Source organism: Stylophora pistillata, chromosome 6 (assembly GCF_964205215.1).
Source record: "Stylophora pistillata chromosome 6, jaStyPist1.2, whole genome shotgun sequence".
Classification (NCBI taxonomy): Eukaryota; Metazoa; Cnidaria; class Anthozoa; order Scleractinia; family Pocilloporidae; genus Stylophora; species Stylophora pistillata.
Window position 1 is genome coordinate 6,649,985 of NC_142524.1, and position 22,557 is coordinate 6,672,541.

A 22,557-nucleotide genomic window follows, 5' to 3' on the forward strand; every position below is an offset into this window, starting at 1 on the left:
ATCTTCAGATTTTTTCTTCAAGTCAAACCCCTGTATCCCTCCAAACCATAATGATGGAGCCTCATAATTTAACTTACAAATCATGATTATATGATTGTGTACTTTGCTACTGCTAACAAACTGCAAAATAGTCAAACCATTTAATCATTTTATTCAATTAAATAATTAATTCATCTTCATGCAACCAAACTAAACCCTAAACATTTTCAAATGCCTCCCTTCAGAGGGTAATTCCTGACTTACATACACAAATTAACCAATAACAAAACAAAGTAACTACCCCTAACAACTTTTGTAACTGTAACAAGACAAGATTATAAAATCATAAATGTAACAAGACAATGATTATTTAAGTAAATTAAATGCATTAGTCCTGGGTTGGTTGTTCCAAAAGCAATAAGAATTAAAGATTAAACTTGACTACATTTTTCTCACCTCAATTTTAATATTTCAACAATATTGTTTGTGTGATATTATTTTTCATGCTATATGAATTAAAATGTTTCAAACTTCATAGTAAGTAAAAATAACATGTTAACTACACATGTAATAGTCACACGTAATTACACAGTTACTATGGTTATCTAAAAACTCTGACCTTTCATAGTGAAACTGATATGGTTTCTTTTTTTAATTGGTATTTATTGCGGGGCTCCCACACATGCGTGGGGCAGAGCCCCATACCCACGGAATATGGTCAATCTCTTTTCGTTTGGTTATCACGTGACTGACTGAGCGTGCGTATGTACGTACGTGCCTTCAGATTCCATGGGTAGGGTAGGGGAGACTATCAAAACAAAGGGAGGGGTGTCTCAGGCGAGTCTTGGCAAATGCACATCTATTATGTTATCATTAATAATATGAACTTAAGAGCTCCACTTTTAGGCTTGGCTAAATCTATATATTATGATAAATAGGTAGAAAATAACATTGCTGCTTAGAGATACGAAATTTCTCTTCTTGTGTTGAAAAATAGTACTATCTTTTTGATAGTTGAAAGAGTACATTACAGATTGACCAATGACCAATGCCATTTGAACACTTTTACGGGGTGGAATTATATAATCATGTGGTTATCCAAATATGGGTGTCATTTCATCACTAGCAGTTTCCATGGCAACACTTTCAAAGGTTTATTCAGATGCATTTTTTAGCTTATGGCTCTAATATTTGAAAATTACTGGCAGGGTGACCCTGTAATTTTTACAAGAGATTGCTTTTGGCACTTGAAAAGGAAAATGCACAAAGATATAAAAATCATTCTACAGTGCAGAATATTAGAAAATTTAGAAAAATCCAATTTTCACACAGTGCTCATGTCCTTCCATAGAATTCTCTAGTCCCTTTCTGACCATTCCTTTCAACATTAATATTATATTGAAACAATAAAAAGAAGGGGTTTCCCATAATTGTTTTCATGCAAAAGCCTTTGTGAGTTTAGAAATTCCCATGCACATTCTTCTGTATCTAAAATTCTGGATTCTGTAAGAGCAACAGTTCCTCATGATCTCTTATGACTACAGCTGATTATTACGCGTGCTTGCGTGAGCACCTACTGATGCTTGAATGAATGAGATTCGTATCAATTAGATTTTCTGTTTAGATGCTGCGCAACCTTTATGTTGACCAGACTCGTCTTCTTTATCTTGGTTTCTGTCTCCTGCATAGAAGTGCCCATTGAATACATCAAATTCACTCTGGTAGGCAAACACCTTACAAAATAAGAGAGAAGTTACATAGCCCTAAAAAAGCCTTGCACCACCATATCTATTTTGAATTTTTTTCTTTTTAATCGCACGCTTCTTTTGTGCATTTCTCTAGTGTGTGATGCAGGAATGTGACCTGTTCCTCATGCAAGAAAACTGGTGCTAGCCACCTTAAATTTGCTCTCTTGGAAAACAATTTTCAACGCCCACAGAGAAATTTCGTGTCTCACTGCGGCCATGTAAATCATCTATATCAGTTACAAGTTCTCTATCCAAAAGTAAACCACTGCAGTCTTACACAGACATTATCCAAGTGTTGGACTTAACCAAAAGAGACCACAAGCGTAATTAACCCTTGTGCCCCAAAACAATAGACTAAACATCGGTTTACTCTTTTTTCATACCATGTTCATACATGTGGTAAAGTATACCACAACAATTGTGACAAAATTCACCACACATCCAACAAGTGAATTTCTCTCTATCTAAAGATAGTTGTCTACACTTGTGTCTCTTTAAGCTCCTCTGATCCTGAAACCCTTTGCTGCAATAGCTGCACTTGTGAGGCCAATTCCCATGGTATGATCTGTTATGCACTATCAGGTTTGCCTTTGCAGTACAGCATTTGTTGCAATGAGAACACTTGTAAGGTTTCTCACCACTGTGAACTCTGAGGTGTATTTTCAAATTTCCTGCTCCATTAAATGTTTTGTGACAATGAGTACATTTGTAAGGTTTCTCACCACTGTGAACTCTGAGGTGTCTTTGCAAATTTCCTGATTGATTAAATGTTCTGTCACAGTGAGTACATTTGTATGGTTTCTCACAACTGTGAACTCTGAGGTGTCTTTGCAAAATTCCTGATTGATTAAATGTCTTGTCACAATGAGTACATTTGTAAGGTTTCTCACCACTGTGAACTCTGAGGTGTGTTTGCAAATTTCCTGCTCGACTAAATGTTTTGTCACAATGAGTACATTTGTATGGTTTCTCACCTCTGTGAACTCTGAGGTGTGCTTGCAAATTTCCTGCTTGACTAAATCTTTTGTCACAATGAGTACATTTGTAAGGTTTCTCACCACTGTGAACTCTGAGGTGTCTTTGCAACGTTCCAGCTCGATTAAATCTTTTGTCACAATGAGTACATTTGTAAGGTTTCTCATCACTGTGAACTCTGAGGTGTCTTTGCAATGTTCCAGCTCGATTTAATCTTTTGTCACAATGAGTACGTTTGTAAGGTTTCTCACCACTGTGAACTCTTAAGTGTCTTTTCATATTTGCTGGATGATTAAATGTTTTGTCACAATGGGTACATTTGTAAGGTTTCTCACCACTGTGAACTAGGAGATGTTTTTGCAAATTTCCTGCTTGACTAAATGTTTTGTCACAATGAGTACATTTGTATGGTTTCTCACCACTGTGAACTCTGAGGTGTCTTTGCAAATTTGGTGAATGATTAAATGTTTTGTCACAATGAGTACATTTGTAAGGTTTCTCACCACTGTGAACTCTGAGGTGTCTTTGCCAATTTGCTGGATGATTAAACGTTTTGTCACAGTGAGTACATTTGTAAGGTTTCTCACCACTGTGAACTCGGAGGTGTGTCTGCAAATTTTCTGGACGATTAAATGTTTTGTCACAATGAGTACATTTGTATGGTTTTTCACCGCTGTGAACTCTGAGGTGTCTTTTCAAATTTGCTGGACGATTAAATGTTTTGTCACAATGGGTACATTTGTAAGGTTTCTCATCACTGTGAATTACGAGATGTGTTTTCAAATTTCCTGCTTGATTAAATGTTTTGTTACAATTAGTACATTTATAAGGTTTCTCACCACTGTGAACTCTGAGGTGTCTTTGCAAATTTCCTGACTGATTGAATGTTTTGTCACAATGAGTACATTTGTAGGGTTTCTCGCCACTATGAACTCTGACATGTCTATGTAACAGACGTTGATGTTTGAAGCTCTTCTCACATGGTGTAGATTGATGAGGTTTCTTGTCACTATGAACCTTGAAGTGTCGATGTAACCCGTGTTGATGCTTGAACCTCTTTTCACACTGCGTACAGTGATAAGGTTTCTCATCACTATGAACCCTGCCATGTCTATATAACCCATGTATATTTTTGAAGCTCTTCTCACATTGTGTACATTTGTAGGGCCTTTCATCACTGGGAGTTCCAAAATGTGTTGTCTGATTTCTTTCTGAGTGGAAGCAATTGTCAGTATTGGCACGTCTGAGTCCACTCTGTCTTTTGGTATGCCTCATTTTCACTCTACTGGCCTTTCCTCGCAAACTGCATGAGAAGAAATTGAACATAGTCAGGTAATGTAGATAAATACATTTTAATTGCTGATTAATCAAGCCTGACCTCATTGTCATTAAAAACCTTGGAGTATATTATTAAGCATGGGGATTCAAATGTATTTCCTTTATTTCCCTCCTTTTTTACGCACTGAACTCTCTTTTGAAAGTTGGCATCTTTTTTTGAAAATACTTGGGGTCTTTGTTTTAGGGTCTTCCTTTAAGCTTTTTTTTTTAATTATATTGCTTGTTTTGTCACAAGTCAAAAGATTAAAATTGGATTTGGATATTTTCGGCATGAAGCCATAACAAGGGGCTTTCGCTTGTTAGTCTTGGTTTTCAGGTTTCTTTGTTTTTGCTACAACCGTCCTAGACTGTCTATAGAGAGGGTCTCCTACACTCCTTTGTAAACCTCAGTAACATAAAAATATTTAGCTTTCTCATGCATCACGAATACTATCCAAAAGTCTTTCATATTCATGCAGAATCCAAGACAATCACATTGATTAATTACTTTACTTTTTCTAGTAAGTAGTCTTGAGCAGAGAGGACATCATGTCTTATTTCTTCAAGAACCACTTGTGGTCTGTTTTATAACTTTTATCAATCCATGTGAAGTCCATGTACAGTCGAAACCCTGATCAAAACCTACCAGAGCAATTTGACAACAATGCATACATTTTCAAAACAGTAAAATAGCTAGAAATTCATCACACAAAACAAAATGGTCCACGAATCACATTTAACTCAGCTCTTTATTCATGGGTCGACACGTTTAAATAGAAAAATTTGTTCATGTGAACATGAAAAGATATTATCATCTTGGAGTAACTTCAGAATACCCGTCCACATCATTTACATATGTCGGGAGGCTTTGAAGAATGAGGCATAACACAATAGACGCTATTCATGAGAAAAAATAATCACTCAGTCACGCTTCACGTAAAAAGTATGGGGAACCCTGAATAGATGTTAACCTCAAGATGAGAGTGATCCATCACCTATTAATTTAATCAAGACGCAAAGAGGCTGAGTCAGGCTATCTTGTGAAATATTAGTCCAAGAACTACAACATCAACACAGATTACTTCATTAGTAAATTAAACACTGAAAAAAAAAAATTGAATGACATCCTCTAGATGTCATTCAAGGCCTTCATTCATGGAGTGTTGAACTGGTCGTACAACCGAATATGCAAGGTCTAATTTAGTAGTAGTAGTAGTAGTAGTGAACTTTATTTGTGTCATGAAAACCTAGCGCATAGCACTAATTGGGGACACAGGGTAAAAGTTTTAAAAATAAGAAATCGGGAACCTATTTACAGGATTATTTACCTAACCTATTAACAGTTAAAATTATTTATCAATGTTCTAGAGTTAAAAATCAACTATTACAGAGCACACATTTTTTTGCATCCATCATCAATCATGACAGTCATGTCCGTTCTCCTGATTTTGCTCTTAAATCCGTGCAGGCTGTCTTCACTGCGTAACTCTTTTGTAAGTTTCGACCAGAGGAGAGGGCCATAGTATCTTATAGAGTGTTTACCATATTTTACTGTATTAAAGCGTGGGATTCTAAAATCTGCATTTCTTAGAGAATATCTTCTATCGCAGTTTACTTCTGACATAAATACTTCCTGTATTTGACAAGGAAGTAAGTTCTTTTTTGCCTTGAACATACGGATTGCTATGTGCTGGAGCCTTCTGTTCACCAGTGATGGAATTTCAGCCAGCTTCAGCAGACCGTCATAATAGAGTGATTTATCGTTGAAAACTGCTCTCAAGGCCCTTTCCTGCAGTCTTTCAGCTTTACGTTTAAAATAATTTATTTAGCTTAAAATAATTTATTCTAGTCCTCTAAACGTGTAAAACTTGGCAAATTCAAGCTTTGATCTACTCTGTAACAAACTCTCACGCTCGAAAACAATTTGCAGTTTTTCATCGATCGAACTGTGAGCGAACGAAATACAATTCAGTCAATGAATATTGAATCCAACTGTGCTTGATTAATTATCCATTCCAATTGGTTCGACTGGCCTCGCCAGGACTAGTAGCATTACGCTTAGGTGGAGTGAGTGAGAGTACCTACCTTATAGTTCCACGAGAAATAAATAAAAGACAAGTTTACAACGAACAGAATTGAAATACACCCTGGCCATGAAATATAACGGATCAGAAGATTACCGCGTGAACGGCTAAAACCCGGTTATGTATGGTGGCACAAAGTGTCTGCATCTTTAAAACAAACACGCCAGGGGAATAAACACGCGTTGGGTTACTTTCGTGTTGTCCCATATTTTAATTATTCAGAGATCATTATAACTGTTGGGAAAGTATAGGAGTTTGCGATCCTATGTCCTTGCCAGCAATGAACAAAGAATTGTCGAAATGGGACAAGATTTCCAAACAATTGGTTCGTTTTATTTAAGAAGTACCCCCACCGGCAGCCCATACAATGTGTTTGTATTGCCGACTGTTGTTTTATATAGTGAATGTACCAGAGTTACCGTTTGCCTCACTTATAGTGATATATTGCTGACTATGTACATAAATTATTGATAAATAAACGTTGAATTACTTTACCTGTGGTATATGGTTGTCCTTTTGCCTCAAAAAAATTTTTTGAGAGATTTTGAACAAGTCTGAGTTATTCAAAATCGCTCAAAAAATTCTTGAGGCAAAAGGACAACTATATACCACAAGAAAAGTAATTCAACGTTTATTTATCAATGATTTATGTACATAGTCAGCAATATATCACTATAAGTGGGGCAAACGGTAAATCTAGTACATTCACTATAAAACAACAGTCGGCTACACACAGATTGTATGGGCCCCTGTGGTACTCCAGGCGACAATTGGCAGTATCCAGTGACAATAACACTCACAAACCCCAATCAATCAGGACACTACAGGCTTATTGGACTCAGCTTCATTTGACAAATAATGACATAATTTATACAAACGACTTTTCACAACATTTATTCCCCTAACGAACCATACCATTTAAGCACCCGGCTTTGACTGTTCTTCTCTATTCTTCCCCTCGATTAACTATGCTTTCAATGTGTGAATAGCAGGAATAAATCAATAAAAAAATATAATAATAAATACAGGAACCACCCAACATAACTAACCAATCATGACCAACTTATGACAGTTGATTATTATAGCCAATAACATCACAGAGAAACTGACCAATCAGATTACATGAACCAGGCTTAGCACAATTCCCCTTGTGACAGCTCTTCACCTGACTTTGATGATGGCTTCTCAGGGGTACTTTCACCTGTCCAACCCTTCAGACAAGTACATCATCTTTTAGCAATACCTGAAGTATCTGTAATTTCCCCTTCACTATTTCCCATCTTCAAATTTTTTTTTCAAGTCAAACCCATGTATCCCTCCAAACCATAATGATGGAGCCTCTTTTGTTATTCTCATAATTTAACTTACAAATCATGATTATATGATTGTGTACTTTGGTATTGCTAACAAACTGCATTTAATAGTAAAACCATTTGATCATTTTATTTAATTAAGTAATTAATTCATCTTCATGCATCCAAACAAAACCCTAAAAATTTTTAAGTCCCTCCCTACAGAGGGCAATTCCTCGCAAATTAATCAATAACAAAACAAAGTAACTACCCCTAACAATTTTTCTAACTGTAACAAGACAACATTATAAGATCATAAAGGTAACAAGACAATGATTATTTAAGTAAATTGAATGCATTAGTCCTTGGGCTGGTTGTTCCAAAAGCAATAAGGATTAAAATTGTCCCTGTAACAAGACAATAAATATTTAAGTAAATTGAACCCATTAGTCCTGGGTTGGTTATTGCAAAAGCAATAAGGATTAAAGATAAAACTTGACTCAATCTTTCTCACCTCAATTTGAATATTTCAACCATATTGTTTTTGTGCTTTTATTTTTCATGCTATATAAATTAAAATGTTTAAAACATCATAGTAAGTAAAAATAACATGTTAAACACACACGTAATAACAGTTACTATGGTTACCTAAAAAAAAGTCAGACCTTTCATAGTGAAACTGTAATGGTTTGTTTTCTTAGTTGGTATTTACACAATAAATAGGTAGAAAATAACATTGCTGCTTGGAGATACAAAATTTCTCTTATGTTGAAAAACAGTACCATCTTTTTTATGGTTTGTGACTTTGAAAGAATACATTAAAATGACTGACCAAGGCCATATGAACACTTTTACGGGGTTGAATTATATAATCATGTGGGTTTCTAAATATAGGTGTCATTTCATCTCTAGCAGTTTCCATGAAAACACTTTCCAAGGATTATTCAGATGCATTTTTTAGCTTATGGCTCTAATACTTGAAAATTACTGGCAGGATGACCCTGTGATTTTTCCAAGAGATTGCTTTTGGCATTTGAAAAGGAAAGTGCACAAAGATATAAAAATAGTTCTACACAGCAGAATTTCAGAAAATTTAGAAAAATACAATTTTCACACAGTGCACATGTCCTTCCATACAAATTTCTAGTTTTTTTTACCATTCCCTTCAACATTAATATTATATTGGAACAATAAAAAGAAGGGGTCACCCGTAATTGTTTTCACGCAAAAGCCTTTGTGAGTGTAGAAATTCCCATGCACATTCTTATGTATTTGAAAAATCCGGATTCTATAATATCAACAGTTGCTCATGATCTATTATGACTACTGCTGATTATTGCGAGTGCTAGGATAAGCACCTACTAAGGCTTGAATGAATGAGATCTCGTACCAATTATATTTTCCATTTAGATGCTGAGAAACCTTTATGTTGCCCCGAATTGTCTTCTTTATCTTCGTTTCTGTCTCTTGCATAGAAGTGGCCATTGAATACATCAAATTCACTCTGGTAGGCAAACACCTTACAAAATAAGAGAGAAGTTGCAGACACTTACAAAAGCCTTGCACCACCATACTTATTTTGAATTTTTGTCTTTTCAATCTCACATTTCTTTTGTACGTTTCTCTAGTGCCTGATGCAGGAAAGTGACCTCCTCCTCACGCAAGAAAACTGGTACTAGCCACCTTAAATTTGCTCTCTTGCAAAATAATTTTCAACACTTACAAAGAAAGTTCGTCTCTCACTGTGGCCATGCAAAATCATCTATATCAGTTCTAAGTTCTCCATGTCTCTGTACAAAAGTAAATCACTGCATTCTTCCACAGACATTAGCCAAGTGTTGGACTTCACCAGAAGAGACCACAAGCTTAATTAACCCTTGTGCCCCAAAATAATTAACTAAATATCAGTTTACTCTTTTTTCATACCGTGTTCATACATGCGGTGAAGTATGCCACAACAATTGTGACAAAAATTCACCACACATCCAACAGGTGAATTTCTCTCTATCTAAGGATAGTTGTCCAAACTTATGTCTCTTTAAGCTACTCTGATCCTCAAACCCTTTGCAGCAATAGATGCACTCGTGAGTCCAGTTCCCATGGTGTGATTTGTGAACTCTGAGGAGTCTTCACAAATGTCCTGCTTGATTAAATGTTTTGTCACAGTGAGTACATTTGTAAGGTTTCTCACCACTGTGAACTCTGAGGTGTCTTCGCAAAAATTTAATGTCCTGCTTGATTAAATGTTTTATCACAATGAGTACATTTGTAAGGTTTCGCACCACTGTGAACTCTGAGGCGTGTTTGCAAATTTCCTGCTTGATTAAATGTTTTGTCACATTGAGTACATTTGTAAGATTTGTCACCACTGTGAACTCTGAGGTTTCTTTGCAAATTTCCTGATTGATTAAATGTTTTGTCACACTGTACATTTGTAGGGTTTCTCACCACTATGAACCATGGTGTGTAGCTGTAACACAAATTGATGCTTGAAGTTCTTCTCACACTGTGTACAATGATAAGGTTTCTCATCGCTATGAACCCTGAAGTGTCTATCTAACCCAGGTTTATTCTTGAAGCTCTACTCACACTGTGTACAATGATAAGGTTTCTCATCGCTATGAACCCTGAAGTGTCTATCTAACCCAGGTTTATTCTTGAAGCTCTTCTCACACTGTGTATATTGATAAGGTTTCTCGTCACTATGAATGCTGAGGTGTTGATGTAACCCCTGTTGATGCTTGAAGCTCTTCTCACACCGTGTACATTGATAAGGTTTCTCATCGCTATGAACCCTGAAGTGTCTATCTAACCCACGTTTATTCTTGAAGCTCTTTTCACACTGTGTACATTGATAAGGTTTCTCATAGCTATGAACCCTCTGGTGTTGGTTTAGCCCTCTTTGATTTTTGAAGCTCCTCTCACATTGTGTACATTTGTAGGGCCTTTCATCTCTGGGAGTTCCAAAATGTGTTGTCTGAGTTCTTTTAGAGTGAAAGCAGTTGTCAATATTGGCACATTTGAGTCCACTCATTCTTTGGTATGCCTCATTTTCACTCTACTTGCCTTTCCTCAAAAACTTCAAGACAAGAAATTGAACATAGCCAGGTAATATAGATAGAGACACTTTAATTGCTGATTTAATCAAGCATGACATCATTGTCATTTAAACCTTGGACTGTATTATTAAATATGGGGATTCAAATGTATTTCCTTTATTTCCCTCATTTTTTCTCACTGAACTCTGTTTTCAAAGTTGGCGTGTTATTTTAAAAATAAGGGGTGTTTGTTTGCGAGTTTTCCATTGCAATATAATTAAAAAAACGTTTTTTAATTTTATTGCATGTTTTGTCACAAGTTGAAAGATTAAAATTGGATTTGGATATTTTTGCCATGAAACCATAACAAGATCTTGTTATACAAAGAAAATAAAGGGGCTTTCGTTTCTTAGTCTTTGTTTTCAGGTTTCTTCTTTTTTGCTACAACCAACCTAAACTATCTATAGAGATGGTCTGCTATACTCCTTTGTAAAACTCATTAACGTAAAAATATTTAGCTTTCTCATGCATCAAATACTACCCAAAAGTCTTTCCTATTAAAGCAAAATTCAAGACAATTGCGTTGATTAAATACTTTACTCTTTCTAGTGAGTAGTCTTTACCAGAGAGGAAATCATATCATATTTGTTCAAGAACCACTCGTGGTCTGTTTTATAACTTTTATCAATTTATATGAAGTCCACGTACAGTCAAAACCCTGATCAAAACCTACCAGAGCCATTCGACATTAATGCATACATTTTCAAAACAATAAAATAGCTAGAAATTAATCGCACAAAACAAAATGGTCCACGAATCACATTTAACTTAGCTTTTTATTGATAGGTCACATGTAAATAGAAAAATTTGTTCACGTCAACATGACAAGATATTATCATCTTTACTCACAAATCACGAGAAAAAATAATCGCTCAGGCACTCTTCACATAAAAAGTATAGGGGACCCTCTATAGATATTAACCTCAAGATGGGGTCAATCAAGACCCAAAAGAGGCTGAGTGGGGATCATATGAAATATTATTCCAGGAACTACAACATCAACACAGATTACTTCATCAATAACCTAAACACTAAAAAAAAATTTAAATAGAAATGATTCTTATCGAACATCTTCCATTCAGTTATTCTTTGAAGATGAACACATTCCTGTAGATGTCATTATGTAGTGTTGGTTGTACAACCGAAGATACAAGTTCTGATTTGGCTTGAAATATTTTTAATTAATGATTCAGTAATCATTATAACTGTTAGGAAAGTACAGGATTTTGTGATCCTTTGTTCTTGCTAGCAATGAACAAAGAATTCTCGAAACTGGGCAAGATTTCCAAACAATTGGTTCATTTCATTTCAGAAGTACCCTAAGTGACACTGAAGCATCCGAATGACAATAACTCTCACAAACCCAATCAATCAGGACACTATAGAGTTATTAGATTCAGGACTCAGCTCTACTTGACAACTAATGACATAATTCATACAAATGACTGTTCACATTTAGTCCACGAATGAACCATACAGAACCACCTAATGTAACTAACCTGCAATCATGACCAACTTAAGGCAGTTGAGTCCTATAGCCAATAACATCACATAGAAACTGACCAAACAGGTTACATGAACCAGGCTTAGCACAATTCCCCTTGTGACAGCTCTTCACCTGACTCTGATGATGGCTTCTCAGGGGTACTTTCACCTGTCCAACCCTTCAGTCAAGTACATCATCTTTTAGCAATACCTGAAGTATCTGTAATTTCCCCTTCACTATTTCCCATCCCTTATAATAATAATAATAATAATAATAATAATAATAATAATATACATTAATTGAAACTCCCCCTTAGGTGCTTTTCAGGCACAATGTAGACTAACTAAGAGCTTAAAAATCCCCACTGACAGAAGGCAGACCAGTGGGCTATTTACAGAGTGCAGCCAAGGAGTTGAACTAGGGGCAACCGAGAACAAATCCAGTGAGTGGCAGGGTGGAGGAATTGAACCCGGAACACCGGATTACAAGTCCAGCACCCTAACCACTCGGCCACGCCGCCTCCTCTTAATGATTTTTTCAACTCAAACTCCTTTACTGCTATAACTCATAATGGTCATAACGAGCCTGTAATTGTAGGCGTTTATCGCATAGAGGACATCGAGGTACTAAATCTGACACCAGACCCATCTAACTGATTCCAATATGATTTAACCTGATATCAAACACATCAAACTAAAACACAAACAAGAAAACCTAGTCTAAGCGACATTACATGGAGCTACACTAAAACAATTATTATTACATAACAACACAAAGGTCGAGCGCATAAACCCTAACAATAATCGTTCAAATAATAAAACGAAAACAAGGTGAGAGAAAAATACACTTACCGATTGTCCTCTGTAGGCCTCATTAACAAGAAGTCACAAATGATTGCAGATAACTTTATCGCAGATAACTCTATCGCAGAAAACTCGCATCCACTCTCCTATTAGCGACAGCGCATGAGCCCACAATGCACGAGGTCACAATAATGTCTCACTAAAACTTAAACCACAGTTACAGAGCCTCCTTTGTTATTCTAATAAATTAACTTACAAATCATGATTATATGATTGTCTACTTTGCTATTGCTAACAAACTGCAAAATAGTCAAACCATGTAATAACTTTATTCAACTAAATTATTTATTTGTTTTCATGCATCCAAACCAAACCCCAAACATTTTCAATTGCCTCCCTACAGAAGGTATTCTTCGCTAACATACAAAAATTAATCAATAACAAAACAAAGTAACTACCCCTGACAATTATTCTATCTGTAAAAAGACAATAGTTATTCAAGAAAATCAAACCCATTAGTCCTGGGTTGATTGTTCCAAAAGCAACAAGGATTAAAATTGCAACTGCAACAAGACAATGATTATAAAAATGTAACTGTAACAAGGAAATGGTCATGCATTTAAGTAAATCAACCCCATTAGTCGTGGGTTCGTTATTCCAAAAGTGATAAGGATTAACTTAAGTTTTCTCACGTCAATTTGAACATTTCAACCATATTGTTTGTGTGATAATATTTTCCATGCTACCTACTGACCACCTACTGAGGCTTAAATGAATAAGATTTTGTATCAATTGGATTTTCCATTCAGATGCAGAGCAACATTTATGTCACTGAGAATTGTCTTCTTTCTCTTGGTTTCTGTCTCCTATAGAGAACTGGCTGTTGAAAACATCAAATTCACTCTGGTAGGCAAACACCTTACAAAATAACAGAGAAGTTGCATAGACTGAAAAAAGCCTTGTGCCACCATATTTGTTTGGAATTTTTGTCTTTTGAATCTCGTGCTTCCTTTCTGTGTTTCCCTCACATGTGGCCTGCTCCTTATGCAAGGAAACTGGTACTTAAGCCACCTTATATTTGCTCTCTTGTGAAATAATTTTTAACACTCATATAGAAATGTCGTGTGTCAGTGTGGCCATATAAAATCATTTATATCAGTTCTAAATTCTCTATGTCTCTGTGCAAAAGGAAACCACCACATTCTTTCCAAACACTTTATCTAAGTGTTGGACTTACCAGAAGAGACCACAAGTCATGCTTAATTAACCCGTGTCCCCCAAAATAATAGACTAAACATCAGTCTACTCTTTTTTCATACCGTGTTCATACATGTGGTGAAGTATGCCGCAACAATTGTGACAAAATTCACCACACATCCAACAAGTGAATTTCTCTCTATCTAAAGATAGTTGTCTACACTTGTGTTTCTTTAAGCTCCTCCGATCCTCAAACCCTTTGCTGCAATAGCTGCACTTGTGAGGCCAATTCCCATGGTAGGATCTGTTATGCACTGTCAGGTTTGACTTTGCAGTAAAGCATTTGTCACAATGAGTACATTTGTAAGGTTTCTCACCACTGTGAACCCTGAGGTGTCTTTGCAAATTCCCTGATTCAGTAAATGTTTTGTCACAATGAGTACATTTGTAAGGTTTCTCACCACTGTGAACTCTGAGGTGTCTTTGCAAATTTCCTGCATGATTAAATGTTTTATCACAATGAGTACATTTGTAAGGTTTCACACCACTGTGAACTCTGAGGTGTCTTTGCAAATTTCCTGCTTGATTAAATGTTTTGTAACAATGAGTACATTTGTAAGGTTTCTCACCACTGTGAACTCTGAGGTGTCTTTGCAAAGTTCCTGATTCAGTAAATGTTTTGTCACAATGAGTACATTTGTATGGTTTCTCACCACTGTGAACTCTGAGGTGTTTTTGCAAATTTCCTGCTTGATTAAATGTTTTATCACAATGAGTACATTTGTAAGGTTTCACACCACTGTGAACTCTGAGGTGTGTTTGCAAATTTCCTGCTGGATTAAATGTTTTGTCACAATGAGTACATTTGTACAGTTTCTCACAACTGTGAACTCTGAGGTGTTTTTGTAAATTTCCTGCTTGATTAAATGTTTTGTCACAATGAGTACATTTGTAAGGTTTCTGACCACTGTGAACTTGGAGATGTCTTCGCATATTTCCTGGATGATTAAATGTTTTGTGACAGTGCACACACTTAAAGGGTTTGTCACCGCTGTGAACCCTGGTGTGTTGATGTAATGCACGTTGATGCTTCAAGCTCTTCTCAACCTGTGTACATTGATAAGATTTCTCATCGCTATGAACCCTGTGGTGTTGCTTTAACCCTTTGTGATTTTTGCAGCTCTTCTCACATTGTGTACATTTGTAAGGCCTTTCATCTCTGGGAGTTCCAAAATGTGTTGTCTCATTTCTTTTTGAGTGAAAGCGGTTTTCAGTATTGGCACATCTGTGTCCATTCCTCCTTTTGCTCTGCCTCATTTTCACTCTACTTGCCTTTTCTCAAACTTCAAGACAAGAAATTGAACATAGTCAGGTAACATAGATAAAGACATTTCTATTGCTACTAGTTGACATCATTTTTTTATTCAAACCTTGGACTGTATTAAGTTTGGGGATCAAAATATATTTCTTTTATTTTCCTTATTTTTTCCCATTGAATTCTCTTTTCAAAATTGGCATGTTATTTTTACGATAGATAGAAATGTGTTTGGGCAATATTTTCCACCCAATCGCGGAAAATATAGTGAACAAAACCGAAGAGGAAAGTTCCAATTTGGCTTAAAATAATTCATTCTGGTTTTCTAAACATGCAAAACTTGCAAATTCAACCTTTGATCCACTTATGTAACAAACTCTTATGTTCGAAAACAATTTGCAGCTTTTAATTTATTCCAACCATGATTTAACGAAATAAAGTGCAATTGTGTTCGATGAATTAATTATCCATTCAATTTGGTTCAATTGCTTAAGCCAGGACAACTAGTACGGAGCTAGGGTAGGGTGAATAAGATTACATACCTTATAGTTCCACAGGAATCAAATAAACCAAAAGTCAAAAGATAACAAAATTGAACTACACCCGACAGGGCTGAATAACGTCTGCGCATGTGCGAGATGTCATTACAGCAAGATCAAAGTTTCGGCGCGAACGTGATGCGTGGTTCTTTCCTGTTCAGTTGAATAACGACAAGAAAGGAACAGAAAATCTTCCATTATTTTTGCACCTAAACACAAATATCTCCTTTTTATACTTTGGAAAATGAAAATTTGAACAATCCAAAGTTTTCCCCCAAAGAAATGCCGAGAAATACGAGAAAACTTGTCGTTAACGCGGTAAATATTCTGAGCTTTGGAGACGCCTTTGGATTCAACCGTCACGACGTGTTCTTCGTTTCGATTTACACTCGTCTGCTTCGTTTGAGAAAGAAATGATGTTTGGGAGACATTGATGGCAACATGAGAGTTTGGAAAAGTGTCGCCGGAAGTGAGTATTACGATCTTTGTTTTGTAATCAAAACGGCACCTTTCTTGCGCTAGTCGTAAGTTAAGATTTATGTGAATACGAACGCTCTGTGTTGTCGAGAAACATGAATGGCCAGCACCTGCATGCATTCGTAAGCTCACTCGCAAAACTTAAAGCTAAAAAAAATGCTTTCTCAAGGAACGTATTGTTGGCTACGTGTACCTATACCCCTGTACAGTACTTTTTTTTGACTAAGTTTGTTTATCTCACTCGATCGATAAATTCCATTATTTGAATGAGACACATGTCACTGTTCCTAAATTATGAGGTATGTTGATAATTGTCTTAAACCTTAAAAGCAATTCAAACGCTGCATCGCTTGGGGCCATCGCCACGAATGCTCCACTTGTCCCATGGTAATGGCTGTCAAACACTGTTATTCCATTCTGTGTTCGGATGAATGCCACTGTTTTGCCATTGATAATGAAGATACATGCCGTTTTGGAATTGTTCAGTAGTACGGCAGGCTTGCTGCTGGAGTCTGCTCTCTGATGATACTGGCTGGCAACTCTGTAGAGACTTCAATGCTTTCAAGAGCTTTTGTCTGCTCCATTTTAGTTGCTGCTTCCCATACACCATACAGCTGCCCACCACTGTTTCCTGCAGCCTTGTCATAAAATTGGTTGCCAAGCATGATAGCTGCAAGAAATCTGTAAATCCACGTGTTGCTTAGGGGCCTGCTGCTGTCCAGAGGTTCAGGCGAGCTAAAGTATAATTTACTGTACGTGAGGGCAATAAATGTGCATGCATTACTGCCTAGTCGGCCAATTAAAGTTGATTGTGAATATTCAGGTGGGAAATGCCAGCTTGTAATTCTGTTGGACTTGGTAGGATTTATAGATAGTTGCTGGACAATGGAGCTAGTTTGAATCACTGAGGACTGAGACTCGGTGTGTGCATATGAGGCTTGAGCATTAGGGTGTTGTGGTTGATCAATCTCTCCAATAGCTGAGAGGCTGCTATTGACTTTCTGTTCCCAGAGTCCAGAGGTGTAGTACTGCTCTGCGTTTGCATTTCCTGTTTCGCTGTTCACCACAGTTGCTGTGTCATCTTCAGTTCCGGGGTCACTTGATTCACCATCTGATTCTGTACCTCCATTTTTCAACAGTCCTTCATTAAACTGAGAGACTTTATTCTTTATCAATTGTTCCAAAGGTTCTTTGCATATACTACAGCAGCCATCACTTGATAAACAGGACACATGGAATGTGTGGTAACAGGCAAGGCAAACAAAGTTACCACCATAATGATTGTTGTTGCAGTCAGGTAAGTTACAGCAAACTTGTGGATTTGGCTCTTTTCCCAGGGTTTTACTTAGGTTGTAAGACAGCGGAAAACACTTCGTTTCAGCTTTGATACCATATGATGGAAAATTGAACTTTGGCCAACTTTTAGCTTTACTATTACTGTATCAATCACTTGGAATCTGGAATACACAAGAATAAATTCCTCTTTTAGAACATTATTTTTGAAACCATGTTTTGATTATTACAAGGGTTCACTTGCTATTGGATCTCTTTTATCAAATTCTAGACTTGCTTTGAACAATTTGATATGAAGTTACAAGGTGCATTTTTACCATTTTGTCACATTCTTGTGAGACTTTTTTAATCTTTCATTCCCAAAAGACCCTTTGCATTTAAAATTAGTGATACTCACCAAATGGGCTTTCTTGGTGTTTTTCGCTATTTCTGAAAACAATTTTAGGATAAATTCTGCTGATTTGCCCACAATCTGCCAGAAGTTAAAATTTGATTTTCCCCTCATGTAATCTGGCACAAATGCTCCACAAAAGGTGGTCAGAAATCCAGTTGATGCTATGGTCTTCACTACCCTCTCAATGTTAGAAGAGTTGTCATGACTTTGAGTGTTGGCACGTAGCATGGAATGCCATATCTTGATCTTTTTTTCAACAAATAGGTTAAGACAGTGCTGTTTGCATTTCCAGTAGTCAGGAAGAAAGTTCTTTTGGTAATCAGAGTCACTAAGAAAAGAAAGTGTTGATTTGTCGTAATGCCGTCTGCGCCAAGTGTTAAAAAGAATGGCCATCTGTGCCATCACAGACATATATAGCTTTAAATTTCCTGTTCTGAAAATTTGGTATTGGTAGTAAACCAGTGGAACAACATCCTCCAGTAGGTAAAGAGTGGAAACAAACTCGTAACTCTTGCATAAATTAAACTTCTTTGGCACTTGTTCACGTACCATAAGCCAGCCAAGTAAAGCTGCTGTAACACATAATGATGATTGGTATGGACGTGGCTTTTTGGGTAGCAAACCACCAAATAAATATGAGAACAGTTTGTCAAAGAAATGCTTAAAGATGATTACAGTATCCTCCACAGCATTTAAGGCAACGTGGAATTGGCCTTGTTCTGGTATTAGTGAGGTGTACTTTCCAGTGGAGTTGTTAGCTATTAGTTTTTTAGGATAATACCAACCAGGCCAGTCTGCAGGGAAGGGAAGAAGATTTCTCTCAAGATACTTGTTCACATTGGGATACTTAGAAAACACGTGTTCTATAGACTCTTTGTAATTCTTGAGACTTTTCAAGTCTTGCTCACACTCCTCTAAAAGCTGACAGGATTGTAAGCTTTCAATATCTTCATCACATGGCTGATGGTAAGCCCTAGGAAACATGTAAAATAGTCATTTAAATAATAATATTGCATGTATTAATTCACAGATTTGCATGTATTCCTTACATATTTTGTGCTCTAGATTTTCCAGTCAATGCTATTTTAATGGCAGGCATAGAATAATGAAGAAACGTATTACCTAAAATTTTGCACCAAATTATGGAAATTCCCTGGATGTAGATTTTTCCTTTGTGCTGGAAGTTGATCGATGAAGTGATTTTTCATTTCTTTGAGACCTCTGTTGATGTGTAATAATACAGCAGAACTGTCTGCTCCTCCAAGGCACATCTTGTCTTCTCCCCTGATGTTTACTTTGACTTGTCGATGTGGGCTGACATTGGTTCTCTTAAATGCTGGGATGTGCGGATGTATGTCTAGCATAGCAGAGGCCATGTGTGCAATCTTGGTTTTTTGTAGGTCAGTTGGAACATGTTTGCTGTGGATATTGTGATAATCATCCAGGAGGTTTATCATGAAGCAGCCAAGATGAAAAATGAAAATGTGTTTAATTATATTTTGTTGCATGGTCCTTATTCTTGAACCCTAAGTATGTGTAACTGTGTGTATCAATGTTGTGTCTTGTGTATTTACATACAGCATTAACTTGTTGTAGTTGTTTAGTAACATGTTCACTGTGGGTCTTGGCCATATCTGTCTTCATGTTCTGGACAGTTCTGGGATTAACTGAGAAGCCTAGCACTGGTCCAGGAGACAATCCCTGTAAATGACAATCCACCAAGCAATGAGTACAAACCACTGTCCTTTTGCAGCTGGCATGTCTTCTGTGACCTGTAATTTTTATAATATTTAATTTATACCTCTACACGATATGTCATGTGGCTTTAGAAATTCTTACTCAATGTATTGTATTAACTCTGCACTTGTCCGGGAATGAGCCCAATAAAACCACAAACCTGAAGTATGATAGAATGTGTAACAGTGAAACTGTTCTTTGCCTTTGTAGGAACACCCTATCAGGCAATACTCTGTTGTCATCTTATGTTATTGACCTCAGTAGAAGATCGAAAAGCCCAGGAGCATTCTTCTCACAAAAGTCCCTCATCACAGCTGGGTCATAGAGTGGTACTTCTGGTCTGCTTTCATAGTATTTGAACATAGCAGTCTGGCACTGAGCGACCAACTGGTCAAAGGTAAGGTCTACAAAATATAATGTTTATTAAAAGCTTTTCCACTACTGTATGTGAGTTAACACTTATTTGAATGTAAGAATCATTTCTAATGATTCATAACTATTTTTTTAAATATTAATGAAGTGGAGGATGATGTGGAGGGAGTGTTTAATCAGAGAATCATTTTATTTTAGATTTACCTGACTATCATACCTGCATGTGTCCTCTTGTTGCTGTGCCTCCTTAGAGTTTATTACTTTTAATTAGTAAATCCATTACGCAAAAAAATTACATATGTTATGCTACAGAAATAGTAAGTTTGTGGGAAGTTGTTTACCTGAAGATGTCATTTCCTTATTTTGCAGTGTTTTGTCAAGTTGACTGGCCATGCTTTGTGAAGCACTCTCCTAAGAAAATTCATACCAAAACATCACCATGTCATTTATTATGACAACTTTTATAATTAGAAATTGATTCTTATAATAAATTATTATTTTATGTTCATGCACCTGTTTGCCATCAGATGATTGAGTACTGGTTGGAGAAGATGTAGATGCTTGAGTGTTTCTCTGAAAAGTAAGGAGCAGATACATGATAAAATATTTTGGTATAGTTCTGGAACAATTTTTTGTGATAACAAAGTAGCAATTATGCAGTCTGGGTTTTTGGTGGGCCAAATTGGCAAATAAACAAACAAACAAACAAACAAAATATGGCTCCAGCCTATTTTATGTGTGTGTGAATTGTGTGGGACTGGTACTTCATTTTTAGGGGCATCAATTATTGAGTGCTTTTGCAGTTATATCTATAATTATCTCAAGGTTGCTTAAACAATATTAGGCAAAACTAAGAGCTGCACTTACTTGTACTGGTGGAACATAATTTGGTTCATTGCAGAAAACACTATCAGCAATTGCAGAACACTTGTTGCACTATCGGGTTCTGTGACCCGTTTCTCGAAAGTCCCGGTAACTTAGCGGACCCGAGGCCATGTTTTAATATAAAAATTCAAAGGATATAAAAGCAGGTTCTGGCCCCCAAACCACTCCATTTTGTTTCTTTAGTTGATGGTTTCATTTTGTTGTTTTCAAAACTTTTGAAATTCCCATCCTGAATGAAAACAGAACCGTCTTACGGGTCCGTTAAGTTACCGGGACTTTCGAGAAACGGGCCCCTGGGGGCCTGTTTCTCGAAAGTCCCGGTAACTTAACGGGCCCGTAAAGCTGTTCTGTCTTCATTCAAGATGGGGATTTCGAAAGTTTTGAAAATGATACAATAAAACTATCGGCTAAAGAGACAAAAAGGACTGGTTTGGGTGCTAGAACCTGCTTTCCTATCCTTTAAATTTTGCTTTTAAAACATGGCTTCGTGCCCGTTAAGTTACCGGGACTTTCGAGAAACGGGCCCCTGGGCCGATAAGTGGAGACATTAGCTCCAACCCGATCAAATAGACGGTAGAACCGCCTCGGGACTTTTCTCTTCGACAGCTCTTTGGAGTGCTCCAAGAGTGGACACGAGCAATATTCATTGGCTTCCCGAGTTGCTCTAATCCAATGCCGAGTGCAAGCCCAGCAATTTAAATTTCCGTCCACAAACCGAGCAATGGCCTCGTCAAACCGCCTCAATCGACCTTGGCATGTTTCTCCAGCTCGTGTTCGCTTGATAAACCACCAAGTCCGCTCATTGGGCTTTGCTTGGGAACTAAAGAACAATAGGATGGACGTCGATAACATCCAAAACACCGCGTAAGATGTCATCTTCTAAGTCTTCAATAAATCTATCGTGTTAACGCGCTGTTTTCACTAAGTGTACAACCTTTAAACCTCAGTGTACAAAAGTGTATGTGCTGGTCAATCATCATCATCATCATGTTTATTTGTTCAAGCAGGTTGAATTCATTGGCAACTGTATAAGCTGATGTGGACCTGCTGTTTTCCCACCCAACCCACCCCAGGGGAGGACATCCAGCACACAGTAATCTCGTGTGAGTGAGAAATTAACGTCTCTTACCCCTTACCCTTTAAGAGACGGGACCTCCGGCTTTACGTCCTATCCGAGAAGACGAAACAATGTGAGTGAAGTGTCTTGCTTAAGGACTCAACGGCCGTTTAACCCAGAGTCCAGCGCACTGACCACTGGACTACTCACGCCTCACAATGAATGAGGGAACTAGCGTAAAGATTTCTTTCTACCGTTTGCAGTTTTGCGCTACCTTTTCACCAAAAACCGGGCGCTATACGAAACTTTAAAAACGCTGCCGTTTTTCCGAAGTTTGTTATGGTGCCCAGGCCATTGGCACCAGCGAGAGCCAAGAGGTCTCCACATGCGCAGACGTTATTCAGCCCTGTTAATACACCCATGAATATGGCAGATTTACCAGGTTAGCGCGGGAACGGAGCAAATTACGTCTTGTATGACGGCACAAAGTGTTCTCGCGACTGCAAAAA

The 22,557-nt window shown here is 37.1% G+C and overlaps 2 protein-coding genes, 1 long non-coding RNA gene and 2 pseudogenes across 6 annotated transcripts; 1 reads left to right on the forward strand and 4 right to left on the reverse strand.

Moving 5' to 3' along the window:
• Positions 1 to 131: 131 nt before the first annotated feature.
• Positions 132 to 6,470, reverse strand: LOC148727965 (uncharacterized). Of its 2 annotated transcripts, XM_088725205.1 has the most exons (3): positions 6,105 to 6,468; positions 4,533 to 4,661; positions 132 to 4,005 (listed from the first exon to the last, which is right to left on the reverse strand). In XM_088725205.1, the coding sequence occupies exon 3, from the start codon at positions 3,975 to 3,977 to the stop codon at positions 2,094 to 2,096; it is 1,884 nt and encodes a 627-aa protein (XP_088581331.1). In that variant the 5' UTR covers positions 3,978 to 4,005; positions 4,533 to 4,661; positions 6,105 to 6,468; the 3' UTR covers positions 132 to 2,093. The 2 variants fall into 2 exon arrangements, with proteins under 2 accessions (XP_088581331.1, XP_088581332.1); XM_088725206.1 differs by lacking the exon at positions 4,533 to 4,661 and having other exon boundaries at positions 6,105 to 6,470.
• Positions 6,471 to 6,718: 248 nt separating this feature from the next.
• LOC148727966 (uncharacterized) lies at positions 6,719 to 12,949 on the reverse strand (annotated as a pseudogene). Its single transcript, XR_015988701.1, has 2 exons — positions 11,993 to 12,949; positions 6,719 to 10,474 (listed from the first exon to the last, which is right to left on the reverse strand). The product of XR_015988701.1 is annotated as an uncharacterized LOC148727966 (transcript).
• Positions 12,950 to 13,092: 143 nt separating this feature from the next.
• Positions 13,093 to 15,911, reverse strand: LOC148727967 (uncharacterized). Its single transcript, XM_088725214.1, has 2 exons — positions 15,837 to 15,911; positions 13,093 to 15,322 (listed from the first exon to the last, which is right to left on the reverse strand). Exon 2 carries the CDS (start codon positions 15,294 to 15,296, stop codon positions 14,085 to 14,087), a length of 1,212 nt encoding a protein of 403 aa, XP_088581340.1. The 5' UTR covers positions 15,297 to 15,322; positions 15,837 to 15,911; the 3' UTR covers positions 13,093 to 14,084.
• Positions 15,912 to 16,160: 249 nt separating this feature from the next.
• LOC111340946 (uncharacterized) lies at positions 16,161 to 20,820 on the forward strand. Its single transcript, XR_015988703.1, has 3 exons — positions 16,161 to 16,302; positions 19,945 to 20,131; positions 20,476 to 20,820. It is a non-coding gene; the product is annotated as an uncharacterized LOC111340946 (long non-coding RNA).
• Positions 16,351 to 20,097, reverse strand: LOC148727968 (uncharacterized; annotated as a pseudogene). Its single transcript, XR_015988702.1, has 5 exons — positions 19,895 to 20,097; positions 19,581 to 19,769; positions 19,120 to 19,471; positions 18,001 to 18,970; positions 16,351 to 17,767 (listed from the first exon to the last, which is right to left on the reverse strand). The product of XR_015988702.1 is annotated as an uncharacterized LOC148727968 (transcript).
• Positions 20,821 to 22,557: the final 1,737 nt, after the last annotated feature.

Coding starts and splice junctions, on each gene's coding strand:
- LOC148727965 (XM_088725206.1), bottom strand. CDS start 3,977: ATGAGGCATACCAAAAGACAGAGTGGACTCAGACGTGCCAATACTGAC.
- LOC148727967 (XM_088725214.1), bottom strand. CDS start 15,296: ATGAGGCAGAGCAAAAGGAGGAATGGACACAGATGTGCCAATACTGAA.